The sequence below is a fragment of the Paramacrobiotus metropolitanus genome, unplaced genomic scaffold (genome assembly GCF_019649055.1).
Source record: "Paramacrobiotus metropolitanus isolate TYO unplaced genomic scaffold, Prichtersi_v1.0 Parri_scaffold0000001, whole genome shotgun sequence".
Classification (NCBI taxonomy): domain Eukaryota; kingdom Metazoa; phylum Tardigrada; class Eutardigrada; order Parachela; family Macrobiotidae; genus Paramacrobiotus; species Paramacrobiotus metropolitanus.
Window position 1 is genome coordinate 3,853,468 of NW_026570221.1, and position 17,560 is coordinate 3,871,027.

The window sequence follows — 17,560 nt, forward strand, 5'->3', positions numbered from 1 at the left end:
ACGCACTGGCTGCGACGAAATTTACGACTGCGACGACGTCCAACCCGGAACTGGGCAAATTCCAATTTTCTTCAGTCGGAAAAGGTCACGTTCTGAGAAAAATCGGGCAGGGGTTTGGGGCACTGGTACACTGGTGACCCTGCAAACACCAAAATACGCTTCTTCAGTGGGGAAATTCCGCTGCACCCGTCCAGGAAAGGTCGTCATCCCAGGAAAATCGGGCAGGGGTTTGGGGCAAATTGACACTGGTGACCCTGCGGAGCAGCTCACTGCATCGTCTGTGGTGGCAGGGTACACGTGGGCTTCGGTGGCTGGCAGTCCTTTAGCTGCTGTGGACTGGAGTTGGCGTAGTCGTCGCTGGCTGGCTGCTGACATTCTTGTTCCATCTTCTTTTCGCGATCCATCTTCCTTTCGCGATGACGGCATCCGTATAGCCGTTCTTCTTGTTCCATCTTCTTTCGCGATCCATCTTCTTTTCGCGATGACGGCATCCGTATAGCCGTTCCCTTTGCTGCTGCTGCTGCGGTATCCTTATAACCGCTTAAACGATTAATGGTCCCAATGGATAGACGACACGCTCTGCTACCATATGATGGTGGATCTAGAAAGAATCCACGGACAGAGACAGAAACGGAATCTATCCTGCAGAGTGAGCAGTGTTGTATACTACGAGCTATGCGGAAACGCAAGACACCCGACAATCAACTGCACACTTTTATATCCCATTCATATAGCACTACAGATGCTCCCGCAGCAGATGCTGCGGGGCCAAAAGTACAGCAAGTTACTCAGACGACGATGGCTAGCAACTGAAGAATCTACCAGATCGAAGAGCTGGTAGATGGAGAAAATCACTAGCAAAAACAGCAAAACAACTTAGCACCCGCACCTGTGCGGGCGTACGGGGAGGCCACTCCTCCTCACACCACGTTCAGTATAGACCGCAAATGTGGCCATTGTTGCCAAACTGCCATTTTTGGCAAATCTCTGTAACGAGCTACTATCCACCAGATAGGACAACTGGACAACTAGTCCGCTCACCACTAGTCCGTATTGCAGTGATTCATCACGTCCATATTTGCGCTCACGTCCCAAAATACCAAGAAGATAACCGGAAAAGTATTACGCATTCACTTACTGCTACAGCGCTCCATCAGTACTTCTATTGTCGTTCCGCCTGCGGATTTTGTGATGCGGATTTGGTGGTAGCGCACCAAGTGTGGATGCGCTAATCGAGAAAGTCTCCTTAACTTGCTGCGCATTTTCGCCCAACACTCTTCATTCCCGACAACTTCAGAGTTAGTATCTAAATGAATGGCTTTTACAGCTACGACTTCTTCCCCTGTATGATCACCGCGTTCCGTAATTTTTGCTTGATAAACAATCCCAAACGTCCCTTTTCCAATGAAATCAGTGCTGGAGTAATGATACTGGCATCGACTACCGAAAGTTTCAGTCTCACGTTCAGCGACTTCGGTTGCCATTTGAGTAAAAGTTTATTTCACCTATGAAATGAACCGATTGCATGAAATCATGAGGAACCATACGGTATTTCTAAATCACAACCTGCTACAGCACGTAAATCGCATTATTATCTCAGTTTCAGTATTACGATATTTCGACTGTTGGGTATACACATGCGAGGCAAAGGGACTACTTACTCAAATATGTTCAGCGAATAGACGATTAGATTACAGCCTGCATAACAGGCCAAAGAAGGATCAGATTTGTACTAGGGAAATGCCGCGCCGATTAAGGCGCTGTCGGTGCTGCCCGCATGAAAACTGAAAGAATTAAAATATAATGAAAATGGAATTACAGAAATAAACAAAGTGGATTTGCAACAATTTCAAGGGGTTCACAGAGAAGCCTGCAATTGTCCTCAGTCAAAGTCTTGCAAGTATCTGAGTCTGCTGTAGCCCAAATTCACCCTGGGTATTAAATTGTTGTAGACGGAGTGTTTGAATGAGCAAAGTCTCTTGTCAGTTAGTACGTGAAATGCGGACGACATTTTCCGGTGCTGCTATAATCCATCACCGCCGAAAATTTATTATATTGGGATATTAATTTTTCATGATTAACATATCATGAATCACGAATGCTATGCTTTAGCGCCGGTGTTTCATGAGCGACCGTTGATTTCAAAAATTGTAGTCGAGGTCGCTGGTTATATAAGTATACACATTTCGCATGACGTTGGTCGGCTTGATACGAATAAAGCAACATAAGGTATAGTAACGTTGGTAAATATCAGGTGATTTTACGAAAGTGCTGTTTGAAAGCTGTAAAATTTCTCGGTCGTGGCATTTGTTCTACAGATACAGGAAACTGGCTGCTGATGTACAATACCTTCGCCTTAAGCAAACACAACGGCTCCGCCGGCCATTTTGCGTCAGCAAAAACATTAGCGGTCGGTAGTGTGCCTTAAAATGGTGCGTACGTACGCTGCTGTTTCACTCAAGCGTTGCATTGTGGACATTTCCGGCGGTTAGATACTGTACTGCAATGAGCAATCCCACACTCGCTTTACAGCGGTTCATCTTTGATAACGCTTATGACTGATCGCCGCATGTAAAGCTGCACCTGTGTGCTAAGCGGTTCACAATCAGTGGAATGACTTTTCAGTGCGCTACTAAACGCGGAAATCGGAGTAATATATCAGCAAACACATACAACAAGCACCTACAATTTACAAGTATTGAATCCAGCTCCGCGCATTGGCAGAGTATACTATTTTCTGGGTTCTTAGGGAACTTACGTACTCAATTTTCTGATATTTCTGACGGCAATGCTCAGCTTCTTGATTAAATGAAGCACGAAGTTAATTAAACTGTTCTAAGGCTTGTTCTGAAATCGAGCCCGTTCATCGAAACGGTAGTTGTAATAATACTTTTACTGTGCCGGCCAGCGGTCGGTCTTGGTGCAATTCGGGAAGGTCTTTGCCTCATGGATCGACCAAAAATGTTTATGGTTGGACTCGCGTTTCCCCACATCCTGGAACAATTCCTACTGCCCACTGCCCGCGCGATCTGACAAACCGGATGTGCAAGTGCTACTGCGTGCCCGCCCCGACGGTCCGTGGCTATGGCAGCCTGGGAAACTGCTTATGTGTGATTTCGTCGAGGTCTATGAATACGCTTTTGTGGCAGTGCAGTTGGGCGCAACTACGCTTCACGAACTGGTTCGTCTGTCGCAGGTACGCTTTCCCCCGTCCGAAGACGAGATGCGACGACGGATCATTCGAGCCGCTGACTTCGTTATGCGCACCGTGGATCTGCCGGACGGATACTGGCAGTTTATTTACACGCCGGAGTTAACGGCGGCGTTTTGTCAGCTAATCGATGACATGTACCATGCACGGTGCCTTTTAGTATTCAGCAATTTGATTCACTATTTGCAACGCACGAACGGGTTCGCGATTCCAGACAAGCGCCATCTCGTAAGTTCACCTAAATGCAGTGTGTCTCTTCTGCTTATTTTCATTTTCACAATAGGGAAATAACTCCAATAATAATAAATAATTGTAACAACAATAAAAAACAATAAATAAAAAAGATAAATAATGACAAGTAAAAAAAAAATAGTAATAATAATAATTTGTACAATAAATAATATCCCTCCAGTAATAATAAATAAGGGTCCAATAGATAAAAATAAGTAGAGCACTTCCTGCCTGGTCCATATGTCAGTTCCGTTACGTCTCGGAAATAGTACTGGTAGTGGCAAGGGAACTTGTACTGGTTATGATCGTAGTATTTCTAATTCTCTACTATACAGAGTCTCGCTTTCCTTTTTTAAAGTTGTTTTTAGGTTAGTTCTTAAGCTTTTCTTGGGTTTTTTGGGTTCTTTGAGATTTCTTAGAGTTTAATTTTTTTAAGTATTTTAATTTTTAGTTATCTTTTTTCTTCGTACGAGTAGTTTTCCGCTTTTTTCGTTCTTAGGTTGATGAACTATCTTACCAGGGCCCGGTCACCGGCTCCCGGATCCGAAAAATTTTCTTTTTTGTAGGAAGACAGAGTAACCCTTGGGTATACTTAAAAAATATTTTTATCGGCCATGGTTAAGTGGGTGTGGTTAAACTTGATTTCAGTGCATTAATACATACAGCACTATATATTGGGCATACCGTATTAGTGTAGCGTACAATGTCAGAGGTTTTTGACTAATACGTTATTCAGTAGTGGGATCATTTTTAATACTGCTGTTAAAAAAAACTGCTGCTGCTTCTAAAAATTACTGCTGTTAATAATCGAAAAAAAGTATATAGTAAAGTTACTACAGTACTAGTTTGAAATGGGAAATGCGAATACGCCCGCGATAGAGTATCATATATTTGTTCGCACAAATACAATACGCGTTATCCTTAACCACTAATTTCATAATTTTTGTTAAATTCTTCTCGACATTAACAGCAGTAACTTTGGGAAGAATTAGAAAGGATCGGACTGCTGATAATACGTACTGTATCTATTGCAAACCTCTGACATTGTACGCTACACTAATACGGTATTCCCAATACATAGTGCTTTATGTTTTAATGCAGCACGGGAATTAAGTTTAACCACGCCCACTTAACCAAGGCCGATGAAAATATTTTTTTACGTATACCCCAGGGTTACTCTGTCTTCCTGCAAAAAATGAAATTTTTGGATCCGGGAGCCGGTGACCGAGCGTCGACCCTGGTTAGAGTCATAAGCTTCTCAAGTTTCTTGTTTTTCAGTTCTCTATCTACTTTGGATCTTGTTTTCTGTTTAGAATTTATTTCTACATGTTCTTAATAAAGTTTCAAACGCTAAAAAAGAAACAGCGATCGCCAGAAATGCCGTAAAAAGAGAGATCTAAGTAAAATGATGTTCTGTACAATAGCTGGATTCCTTAAGGGAAGTGGCCCGGTACATGGTACCAAATTCGTGTACATGCACGAAATCTTTCAATTTCGCGCACTCCCAAACCCTTTTTTCTCTTGTTTTATGATATTCTGTAGTCAAATGATTTGTATACACAGGCCTGAAAACCGTTTGCGCGCGCAACATCCGGTTCATGAGTTATGGCTGTAGAAAATTCCCAAAGTTTAAATGCTTTCAGGTGTACCAAAAGTCTCATTATGGACCGATCTCCTTCCAATTTTGCATGTAAATGCACATGGCCATGAAGATCGTTTTTACACCGATCCAGACTTCCACGATTTTTTTCAAATTTTAAAATGAATTTTAAAATTTTTGCAATCCATTTTAAAATTTGAAAAACATGCTAGAACAGTGGATCGGTGTAAAAACGTTCTTCGTGGTTATGTGCATTTACGTGCAAAATCTGAAAGAGATCGGCCCATAATGAGACTTTTGGTACACCTGAATGCATTTAAACTTTTTGGAATTTTCTAACAGCCATAACTCCCGAACCGGATGTTGCGCGCGCAAACGGTTTTCAGGCCTGTGTACACAAATCATTTGACTACAGATTGTCATAAAACAAGAGAAAAAAGGGTTTGGGAGTGAGCGAAAGTGAAAGATTTCGTGCATATACACGAATTTGGTACCATGTACCGGGCCACTTCCCTTAATCCAAGCGGAATATTTTGCCAAGCATTACGTGAAATGCGGTCGAGAATATCTGCGCTTCTGGAACCCAGCGCCCATTAAAACCAGCTAAGAAATGCCGCTTGTGCAAGAGGAACGTTGTCTGCCGTTGCCACGCCCGCTGCTAGTTGAGATCTTTCTATCCCTGGATACCATCGGACGCCAGCGGTGTCGACGTACCTGCCACGCGTGGGAGGTCATTCTTACGTCAAATGAGGCTTGCCGCGATGTCCGGGTGTCGTTTGGCCGCACCGATTTCACGTCTCGGTGGTTGGACCACGATTTAGCGCCCTACGCAGTGTACAGCTGCGTCCTTAAACACGTGACACCGGTGACGCGCGCCGTCTGCTTCCTCGACCTCGACGATGGTTGGCAACCGAATCAGGGTTGGGTTACCGGTGTGCTTGACTGCTTACAGCAGCTGCTAAGTGGGATCGAGCATCGCATCCAGCGATTGGTAATCTGTCGTTCTCACATCCACGTGCACGGCACTAGCAAGCCTCTGATGGAATGCTTTGAAGAGATGACCCATAGTTACGATGCGCTGGCGTCATGTTGTGAAAAAATCATCCATAAAGACGTCCTGTTGACAAGCGAGCACGCGGAATCACGTATCATGCACGCCGTTATCCCACTGAACGCAAGCGAAATGGTGCAAAAGCGGGATGTTTTGGGAAACATGTACTAGAAGAAGGTCTGCTGGAAGCGATTGTTACTGAAACAAATAAATATTACAAAATGTAACTCATAGCGGCAAAAGCACCTTCGCGATTGTTTACGTACTTTTCCGTAAAATCGTGTACTTTTTTAGAAGCGAATGTTGTTAAAATAAAGTTTCGATTGATGCGCCATGCAATGCTTTTTTTCCATAATGAGTGCCTGCTGTTTCGGAACGCTGTGATTAGGTGACAACTCCGTACACTGGCTTTTACTCCGTACAGAACCTTTTGCACTACTATTTTAGAGCAAGTTTTGTAGGGGCACACCGTATCCATTCAGACCGTTAATTATGTAGTTGGATGACTCACAAAATTATCGTATTCTCCGCCCGGTGCCGCACAATTTTTGTAAGACGGTTATTAATTTTAGACTATCAAATTATTGATCTCCTCTTGCGTATTCCGTCAAATTTACCAATTAGCGCCAGAGTTTGTGAGATTGTTTGTACACTTTATGGATTGTCATGCATTTCTGGCGGGGCTGGAAATAAGGTCTCAATGCGTTTCCTGCATGTTCAGCCTTGCATTAGATAAGTTGAAGAAATGACATGCGGTGCATCGATTGTTAATTAATTTTGATATGTCTTATCTTTTCACCATAATAGTACGTATTATTCAGCGATATCTCTCGTAGCAGCTGGTGCAGCCATTTAATTAAGCACCGAAATTCGAGCGTGACATCATACCTGGATGGCAGCATCGGTAAAAACTTCCTTGATAGGTAGCAACTTTTTCATGACACAGGTTGGAATTTACCAGAGTAAATGGTTTATTTCTTGACGTATTTTTGCAATCTCTGTCTGCTTCGGGCGCACCTGCTCGCCCTCGCTACTTCTTTTTCCACTCAATCCGGCATTAAGATAACCATATCATATAAAATTTGGCATTTACTTTTATCAGTTACTGTTATCGTATCGCAAGCTTATATCTTTTACTGCAGCTCGTGTAACTAGCGGAACGATTGTTCAGTACGCTTTAAATCGGAATCGCGAAAGAAGAACACATGAGTACCGACTTTACTCTATTTAATGGCAGATTGAATAATTATTTTTTCCTATGTGCAAAATAGAATAAATAAATTTTTTCCTATGTGTAAAATAGTTTAATTGGCAGCTGAAGCAATGCACTTTTACGAAACTACGAACGGAAATTAAGAGCATGGAATTCGGTTGATGTAATGCTGGATGACAACGGAAAGTTGCAACATGGCAGCGTTATTAACATAGAGGATACCAATTTGGTAACCGACTTCCACTGTTCCGGCCAGCGATCGGTGCGAGTCAAACTCGGAAAGATCTTCGCGTCATGGCTCGATAACAAACGGCTCCGCTGGGACTGGCGTTTTCTCGAATCCTGGAAGGATTCTTACTGCCCACCACCAGCGGGAGCTGACAAACTGGATGTACAGGTGCTGCTGCGTGACCGCCCAGACAGTGCTTGGCTGTGGCATCCCGGGAAACTGGTCATGTACGATTTCGTAGAGGACCGTGATTACGCCTTCGTGGAAGTGGAGTTAAGCGGTGCTAGGATCCGCGAAGTAGTGAGACAGTCGCAAATACGCTTTCCCCCGTCCGACAGGGAAATGCAGCGGCGGATCATTGGACCCGGCGATTTTGTCATCCGTTCCGTTCAAGCGCCCGACCAACACTAGAAGTGTTCTACGCCTGCTTTAGAGGCGGCGTTTTGCCAACAAATCTATGACACGTACGATGCGCGATGCCTGGTTTTATCTACTGAAGGGATTGTGTACTTGCAGCGCAGCGGATATTGCGAGTCAAGGAGTTATTGTCTCGCAAGTTTTCTTCTGAGGAACCCGCGTCTAGTGCAGTATTTTTGTTTTGTTGAAAAATAAAATAGGTATTAAAACTGAACTAAATTACGCTTTATATACGGTTAAGCAATATCGGGTTCTCATATCACAGTCACTTTAATCAAACGCTTCTGTGCAATCAGTTTCCTATGTGTTGTGACCCGCATAAATGTGCAGTTCTTGGTTTGAAGTATGGTAACTTCGCTCAAGAATTTCAAGGCACAAACTGCAACCGCGATTACTGAATTATAAACTTCCTCCGCCCCCCCACCCCTAATTGGAGCCCTTCTCGAGGTGTTCCGAAAAATATACGCCCATGGCTTTTATGTAATTCGATATGTGAGACCGGGATCACTAGCGTTCACGTCAGTGGCGCTACGCCTGTGGCGCTACGCCTTAGGATTACGTGTCTGTGTTGTGTCTCTTCTGATTGGCTTGAGTTGTGTTAGTGGGCGCGGCATAGCACGTGCTGCACAGTGTTACACACTGTTGAATGGGCTCCACGCTTTACGATCGAGCTGCGCCGATCAGTGTTGATTTTTCGATTGTCGGAATTTTCAATATTATTAAAAGTCAGCGATTTACGGTGCGACGTTTGTGTTTCCGCATAGCTCGCGACCCATATCGTATCGCTCGCTTCCACGGGATAGATTCCGTTTCTGTCTCCGTCTCTGGATCCATTCTGGATCTAGCATTAGATGGTAGCAGAGCCGATAGCGGTTCTCTGAAATTGATTTGATTTGTGTCAGGCAAAGTTGGCCTGTTATTTGATGTGAAACCCGACCAGTAAGGCACAGGTCCATCCAACAGCAAAGCGCACACCACAAGCGGTGAACTGCCTCATCTGACGTGGATTTCCAGCTTTGGTCTTCGGTACGGTATCTTCAGCGAAGAACCGTGCTGTTTCCTCAGCTGTGCAAGAGTTCAAGAGTTCAGTCGTCAGCGAAGAAGACGACTGAAGACCTACAATGGTGTCGCTGATACTCGGCAAGGATTCAGCGAATCCTAAGCCGTGGGGCAGAAGCGCCGAAACGCCGAAAGGGGCGCACGGAAAAGACAGATCAGACTCCACCAAACTGGTGTAGAGCGTACAACTACTGGTGCTACGGCACAGCCGGCACAGTAGCCTACTAATAGCGCGAGGCACGCTACGGAACAGCGGCGACGCGGGAGCGGAGTTGGAAGAAGAATCTGGATCATCTGGATCATTTCCCCGAGGAACGCGGAACGGACGGACGGTTAACAGGTAGAAAACCGTTAATAATTACGAGATTGGTTAACTGGTAAAATTCGCAATTTCCATTGGTCCGTACTGAGCTGAGTGTAAAAGTAGGCGGGGTTTTGCACACGGTGCGCACGTCTGGCCGTTGACCGTGACGTCAGGCAGATCTAAAATTTAAGTGGAGTAACGTGATTGGTTAGTTATCTGAGCTGTGATTGGCTGAAATTTGAACTGAATATTTTGAACCAACGGACCAATAGGAACGAAGTAAACAACCCGAATGGGGATTTTCCGCTGAACTCTAGCTGTAATGGGAAATTTGATTTGAGATAAGATAATTGAGACGAAAAGTGACCTTTTGAGTTGAGACAAAGGAAAAGTGACTTTTGATCGAATTGAGCTTAAAAGTGACCTTTAACTTGAATTGAGCGGGAAAGTGACCTTTTAACAGAAATTGAGTTGGAAAGTAACCTTTTGAGTTGAATCGAGTCGGAAAGTGAACTTTGAGATCAGAACGTGACCTTTGACTTCGAAAAGTGACCTTTACTGAAAAAAGTTGGAATTGACCAAATTGACTTAGTTACGTGACCTTTATGACCTGAAAGAGACCAATAGTGACCTTTATCGAAGTGAAAGTGAAGTGAATAGTAGTACAGCGATATCAGCAGCTGTAGGATTCCAATTGTAAACACGTTCTGAACCGTAAGAACGGCTTCAAAGTTTTTGTCTGAAGAGTGACCTTTAGGGCAAATCTCTCGAACTTTTTATCGAAAAAGTGACCTTTAAACGGGACTTAGTCGAAATTTTCCAATCGAAAAGTGACCTTTACTAAGGACTTAGAAAATTTCACAGAAAGAAAGTGACCTTTAGGACAATTGAATAAACCATACAATAACGCGTTTGTGAGAACAATTGGCAGGAGCGTCCAAGTTATCCGATCAACATGGACAAAGACCAAGAAGAACCGACATCCAACAGCAGTCAGGGAAGTAAAAGCTCCCGCAGCTCACAGCAAAGCGCACCGAACCCGTACAAAAAGGACTTGTACCCGTACTCACGTCCAGTTGGACGTGAGCGGAACACTCGAGCGCCCAAGGCATTCGAAAAGAAGGATTCACGAGGTTCTGATAGCACTTATCAGAAGGCGCTCGAGGCGGTCGGCAACCAGGAAAGCTCCAGTGACGACCAGAAACACACTCCCGCATCTGCGGCGGGAAGTGATCCGATGAACCAGACAAAGGTCACCGGGGAGGATAAACCCACAGAAAGGGGGGCGGAACCAGTTGGAGCATCACAGTCAGATGCTACCACCAGTGAGCAGGATAAAAATGTAAACCTGACTCAATCGGAGATGGAAAAGACAAAGGTCACCGAAGAGGAACTGGCGGAACTGGGATTGGGTGACCTTTCGCTGAATGATAAAACGGCAGACGATGACCTTTGGGCAACCCCAATGGTCTCAGATGAATCCAATGAATCATATTTCACGGACGACGAAACAACGATGAATATGTCCTTCCAATCAGCAATGAGACAAGCCGATCGTGCTGAAGGGATGACACCTTTCAAGGACATACCAGAGCACCTCATTGAACGGACACAAACGGGAAAGGTCATCAACGTACGACCACCGTCACCGAATAGCCCCACGTCAACTCTGAAGAGGCGCGTGAAGGATTTGGAAGATGAACTCCATAATAAGGAAGATCAGACGGCGAGACGAAAACAGGAATATCAAGAGAGACTGACATCGCTTGAGACCCGGCTATTTGAGTTAGAACAACAACGGGGATACTTGGAGAATACAGCAGAAGAATGGAAAGTGAAATATGAAAAGCAAAGGGAACTGGCCGAAGAGTATCTGAAAATGGTAGATGACAGAGAAATGGAGGGTCATCTTGCAGTCAGTGACCTTAATGAGAGTATGTCAGAAGAATCAGCTGAAAGGTCACGACACATAGCCGAATTGAAGGATGAATGTGACTCATTGAAACTTAAGGTCACCGAAGCGGAAGCCAAGAGAGACGAATACGCGGCCAAACTCGTCGACGCGACCCAACGATTGTTGACAAGCACCAACGAGGTTTTAAGCTGAGAAATGAATTGAAGTTACGGGACGAGAACATTGGAACCCTTCAGAAAGAAGCACAAGATCATCAGAGGAGAGCCGATGACGCTGTCAAAGTGGCTAAGGACCTGAGGGAGCTCACAGCCACTGAAGGTGTACGGTTGAGTAACGAAATTAAGCAGGTGACGGAAGAAAACAAATCGTTGAAAGAAGATGTTCGAAAGGTCACCGAAGAGAATACTGAGTTGAAAAGGACCGCTAAGACAATTGCCGAGCAAGGCATGAGGTGGGAACATGAGGCACACCTCTTGGATGAAAAGGTCACGGTACTTGAATTGAAAGATAAAGAGTGGCAACAGACAGTCCATCAGAAGACACAGGAGATTATCAGACTCAATACGGAGCTGATCGATATGACCCAAACGGTAATGACGAGGGAAGATGAGGTCACCCATACAAAAGACCAGTTGAAAGCGGCAGCTGAGGAATACATGAAATTGGAACGAGATGTGACTCAGTTGGCAGAACACATCAGGAAAGTGGAAAAGGATACCGAAAAAGTCATCCAGGACAAAACGCTTCAACTACATCAGCACATGTCGAAGGTCGACCAAGAGAACCAGAACTTGAAGAACGAGAAAGAACAATCCGATTTAAGAATTAAGCGCCCCGAAGATGAAAATAAAGCCCTTCAAATGTCCAACAAGCATAAAGATGAACAGCTCCTACAACATGTAGTTAGAGCAGCGACAGTGGAATCACCCCCGCCCAGTTATAGCAAGGCGCATGAAACGGGCACGGGCAAAAGCTTCCACTTTGACATGCCGCTACGAACTGGTACCGGCAAAGGAAGCGTCAAAAATGAAAGAGATGGTGAAAAAGACAAAAACGACAAAGAGCCACCTTCGGAAAGTTACCCGCATATGAGTCGAGGTGACCCTTCACAATTTCCCCCGCACATGGAAACAAATGTGTTCATTGACGAAGGACGACGGGACAGACCCCCCAGCCGACAGGAGCGCCCAAGGAAATCTCGTTATGGAAAGGCGAAACGAAATCAAAGTGATGATGGAAGTAGCGAAGAAGACGATGACCACAGAGCAGAAAACACAGCGGTGCAATTGACAAAAGCACTCAACTCGATGGCCAGGAAAACACCACTCATGACCTTTGACGGCAGTCGTGACACGGTGAGTGGGTGGACACGACTGGTGAAGGAAACCCAAAGGACTTACCAGCTGACAGACGACCAAATTATGATCGAGATAGCCAGTGCAGTGAAAGGTCCTGCAAAAACATGGTTTGAAGGAGAAAAAGACATCGCAGCAGAAGACGGAGTTGAATACTCGATAACCGAATGGATGGACAAATTTAAAGATGAATATGGTGACCGAGATGAAGAAGTCCTAGGCTTACGTGAGGCCTACGCAAGGAAATTTGAACTCGGAAAAGAATCGCTTGACCAATACTATCAAGCGATGATGCGGTTTAAGGCAAAGAGAATCATTACTGAGAAACAGGCCGTGGGCTTCTTAATCGAAGGATGTAGAGTCGACAATGAGCTCTACAAAGCCCTGCGTATACAAAAGTGCAAGACGCCAACGGACGTGAAGGATTTCTTTCGACATTGGGCCACCGGCGAAGAGAAATATAAGGCGCCCAGAGGTCAACGTAACCAGGAATACGTGACCATCCGCCAAGGCCAAGTCGAAAATGTGCCGCAACAGAGAATGGCAGCTGCACCAGTTCAGCAACCAGTTGAATACCGAGTGGAGACTCCGGTTAGAGAGGTCACGGAAAAAGTGACCTTTATCGACAGTCAGACGGGGCAACCGATAACGTACGCAATGGTAGCGGCGATACAAGCGGCAGCTCAAGTGAGACCGGTACCTCAGAATGTGGCTCCACCAGCTCCACAGAACGTGGCCCCAATGAACGTTGGAATACCACAACAAGGAGCGGGGAACGGAAATTTTGGTGGAAATGGATACGGATATGGAAATGCAAACTGGAACGGAGGACAAGGAAATTTCCAGAATCAAGGTCAAGGTCAAGGCAACTTTCAGCCAAACAGAGGAAACCAGAACAATAACCAGCAAAATCAAGGGTCACGAACCGAATTCAAGTTCCAGATGATTGATGGATGGGTGGCGAACAACGTTCAGATGTGCCAGTACTGTATGTATGGCAATCATCAGACACAGGGGTGCAAATTCGCTAACACACCACCAGAACAGAACCCGAACCTGTTCGCCTTCAACGAGTGGCAACGACTGCGCGGGCTTGGTGGTTGGCGCCTAGCGGTGAATAACGGATATGACCTCATCACCCAATGGTACCAACACAAAGCAAACTTCCAAAACCAACAAGGGAACGGAAACGGTAACTATGGAAATGGAAATGGCGGTGGCCAGAATGGCGGCTACGGCCGTGGTGGCTTCGGCCGCGGCGGCTTCAGAGGAAGGGGCAGAGGCTTCGGCCGCGGAACTTTCAGAGGAGGCCAGAACAATGGAGGCGGCCAAGGTAACTACCAACAGGGTGGTGGCCAATACAACAATGGCAACGGACAGAATCCTAACCCGGCAAACGATATCGGACAACAACAAGAAAATGTGCAAGGAAATGTGCAAGGCGTGCAACAAGGTGGGGCGACGGTTCAGGGAAACGGGCAAGATCAGTAGGCACCGGTGAGCCTACTGATCGTCCCGACCCTAAACCACCGGATAAAAGGGAAAGGTCACCACTGCAGAATGGTACTGCAGTGAATGTGACCACTGCAACGGCTATATGGATGCCGTCAGCGCAAAAGGAAACGGCTAGATGGATGCCGCCACAGCAAAGAGAAACGGCTATATGGATGCCGTCATCGCAAAAAGGAAATGGAACGGTTATAGGGATACCGTTACAAAGTGAAAGGTCACCGCAGAATGGCACTGCGAGTGGAAACGTCCAAGTGGATAAAAGGTCACCGCAGAATGGTACTGCGAGTGGAAGCGCGCAACGGGACAAAAGGTCACCGCAGAATGGTACTGCGAGTGGAAATTGTCGTGACGGTAGCGCGACACTGCAAAAAGTGCAGCAAAACGAAAGGTCACCGTACTGCAGCGAAGAAGTGTTAGCGCAACGACGCGCACAACGGAACGCAAAGATTAAACAGGCGTTGCTGAATCAGAAGAAACCGCAGAACGATACTGCGCAAGAAGAAAATGAGCAACATGCGAAATTCCGGAAATACTTGGCAGAAAATGATAAGGCGAATGAACCAGGTTGCGACTGTTACGGAGAGATAAATCCAAAGTTCTGGAATTGTTCAGAGGACGAAGAAGAGAAGTTGATAAGGCAAAAATGGATGGAACAGAATATCACTGTACCCAGTAAAGATGAAAGGCCACCTTCCGTAGGAAAAGTCCAAGTGAAAGGTCAAGGAGCGAGTGCAAACGCTAAAGGTCACGGTGAAGGCACCGTGCTAAAAGGTCGAGAAACAGACTTGACACTGCGAACAGCGCAGCAGAAGAATAGCGAACTGGCACAACAGGACTCCGAAGACTCACTTGTTGATGCAGCAACTCTGCAACAGAAGGAAAAGTGGCAAAAAGTGGCCTACAGACCGAATGGCAATCACGGGATGTGGATACCTGTGACGCCGAAAGCAAAGCAGAAAGCGAGAATGTCACAAGAGGACTACTGGGACATGCAACAGTTGCGAACGCAATGTGAAAGAAAGCGATTAGAAGAGTTGGTTACCGGGAAACCAGCGCAAAGGTCACCGAACCCAGCCCCAGCATTCAATGCAGAGGAATATAAGAAGACATTCGCCGATTGGAATTACTCACGTAATGCTCCGCCACAGGATAAACCGCCGAATTATGGAGAAAAAGTCCCCATACAAAAGTTGACGGGCGGCGGATTTGTCATAAAGCGCAACGAAAGGTCACAGGACTTAGAGCAAAATGAACAAAAAGGACGGTCAAACGAGATGGCGCAAACGCAACAGAGTAGCGCAGTTGAAAGGTCACGGGACTTATCGCAAGCACTACAAAAGGATGCTAACGACAAGTCACCAGCCCGAACAGACGGAATGTCTTCGCAAATTGATCCAACGAAAACGAATAATGAAGTGTCTGCAAAGGTAATGCAATGGATGACCGAAAAGGGATATGATATGGTTACATATGAAAGGTCATCGGAATAGACGAAAGATAAGGAAGAAGACGAATTGAAACGAGCTGACAAAATAACAAGTGAAGTTATTGAAAAGTTGCGAGATAAGCGAAATGAAAACCGTAAAGAGGAACTAATCCATCAGACGATAAACGAAGTGACTAAAGGTCACGAGGATAGCACAAAAGCAAACGAGCAAGTGCAGAACGCTGAAAAGGTCACCAGTGGTAAAACCGCTGTGGAGAAGCAAGCCGACAAGACAAAACCGCGGAAATTTTACGATGTTCGAACTAACGTCCCACACAGGATCGATAAGCTGAGCGAAATACTGAAAGGTCACAGCACTCCGGCTAAAGGACAAGTGCTTCCCGATATGGATCCGGGACCAGTATCGCTCATTCCCGTGAAATGTAAGATTCATACATTGAAGATTCAAAACGGAAAATTGCCCAAAAGAATCGAAGCGTATACACACGAAGTGAAAGTGGGAGACATAAAAGTCAACGCAATGTTGGACACCGGCGCTGAGACGTCGCTGATCAGCAAACCGTTTTGCGAGAAGAATGGACTTCATATGCTCCCATTGCCACCAGATAGACTGGTGAAAATAAACGGAATTAGCGGAACGTCAGGATTCCTGGTGACGCATTACTGTGTAGCACCAGTGGCCTTACGAAAGAAGACAAGCGAACATTCCTTCTACGTCCGACCGAAGTGTGACGATGTACAGGTGTTATTGGGATTTGACTTCTTGGAAAAGAAATTTGTATTGATGGATAACGAAGGCGAAGAAGAAAAAGAAGATGACCCGAAACCAGTTGCTAAAGTACAAGTCGGAAAGGTCACCGAACTTGCAAAACAGGAAAATGTTCAAACGGTTAATAAAACGCTAATCCCAGTACCAGAGGCACCGGGAAACGGAAAGAAAAAGATGGTCCCAAAAGAATTGTCAACATTTGAACAGTTGAAAGTGATCCAGCAGGAGATTGAAAACACACTAAACCAGACAATGCTGACACAAAAGGGAAGAGAAAAGGTCATCCCAGTACCAGAGGCACCGGGAATGACAAAAGTGCAGCAGAAACAAATTATCCCAGTACCAGAGGCACTGTAAACGAAAAATGAAAATGGAAAAGTTGAAAAAGTTATCCCAGTACCAGAGGCACTGGGAAAGGAAAGGTCACCAGATGAAGCCAAAGAAGAAGTAACAGAACGTGATCTTCAAAAGAAACCCTTTTTCGAACCACACTCTGCTATCAATGACGAAAGGTCACCAACACTTGAAGAGATAGCTGCCACACAGAAAGGAGCGACAGCTGCAGCGAAACAATCGCTCGTGCCTGGCATGGATTGGGCAAGGCCTATCCCAGTACCAGAGGCACTGGAAATAAAGACGGCTAAAGTGGGGAAGGATAAAAAGAGTGAAAGGTTACGGGTTTTGAAACGAATAGCTGAAGAGGAACAGATGTTTACAAGTGAAATCCGCAACAAGGCACTCGAACAATTGAAAGGTCACCGAACACAAAAAGAACCAGAGGTCATCGTAATATCCTCTGAGGATAAAAGCGTGACTCCAATCGAATGTGAGGAAGATACCACAGTACAGGAACAGGTTAAACCTCAAGCGAGTCAAAGGACATTAACTCCAGAAGAACGAGCCGGGAGTTGCCACCACGGTTACTTTGAGGATCCGTGCAGAGCGCAACCACAATGGGAATGCGCGGAATGTTGTGAAAATGCCTCTCGAGATGACCTTTCAGAATGGCCGAAATGTAACGCCGCATTAGCAGACCTTAAAGGTCATGCCCAAAAGGAAGTGAAAAGCATAATGCGGACAAACGAAATGTGGAAACCACACATCGAACGGTATCATTGGAATAGATATCGAACGTGGTTGTCATGCGTGAAAGTTTTATAATCGGAAGAGGCAGATGGCTAAACCGTTGGTTGCAACGTGTCGAGAAAGGAATCAAAGATCCTCTCGATCCGGTAGCAACAGAAAGG

General features: G+C 45.5%; 2 protein-coding genes across 2 annotated transcripts; one reads left to right on the forward strand and one right to left on the reverse strand.

The window, feature by feature from the left end:
• On the reverse strand, positions 1 to 1,229 carry LOC129602868 (uncharacterized). The gene is made up of 2 exons (XM_055502041.1): positions 1,139 to 1,229; positions 1 to 601 (listed from the first exon to the last, which is right to left on the reverse strand). The coding sequence occupies exons 1-2, from the start codon at positions 1,152 to 1,154 to the stop codon at positions 267 to 269; spliced, it is 351 nt and encodes a 116-aa protein (XP_055358016.1). The 5' UTR covers positions 1,155 to 1,229; the 3' UTR covers positions 1 to 266.
• Positions 1,230 to 10,552: 9,323 nt separating this feature from the next.
• On the forward strand, positions 10,553 to 14,083 carry LOC129581556 (uncharacterized). The gene is made up of 2 exons (XM_055472701.1): positions 10,553 to 11,249; positions 11,327 to 14,083. The coding sequence occupies exons 1-2, from the start codon at positions 10,553 to 10,555 to the stop codon at positions 14,074 to 14,076; spliced, it is 3,447 nt and encodes a 1,148-aa protein (XP_055328676.1). The 3' UTR covers positions 14,077 to 14,083.
• Positions 14,084 to 17,560: the final 3,477 nt, after the last annotated feature.

Coding starts and splice junctions, on each gene's coding strand:
- LOC129581556 (XM_055472701.1), top strand. CDS start 10,553: ATGAACCAGACAAAGGTCACCGGGGAGGATAAACCCACAGAAAGGGGG. Junction 11,250..11,326: donor AGTCAGTGACCTTAATGAGA/GTATGTCAGAAG, acceptor TTGAAACTTAAG/GTCACCGAAGCGGAAGCCAA.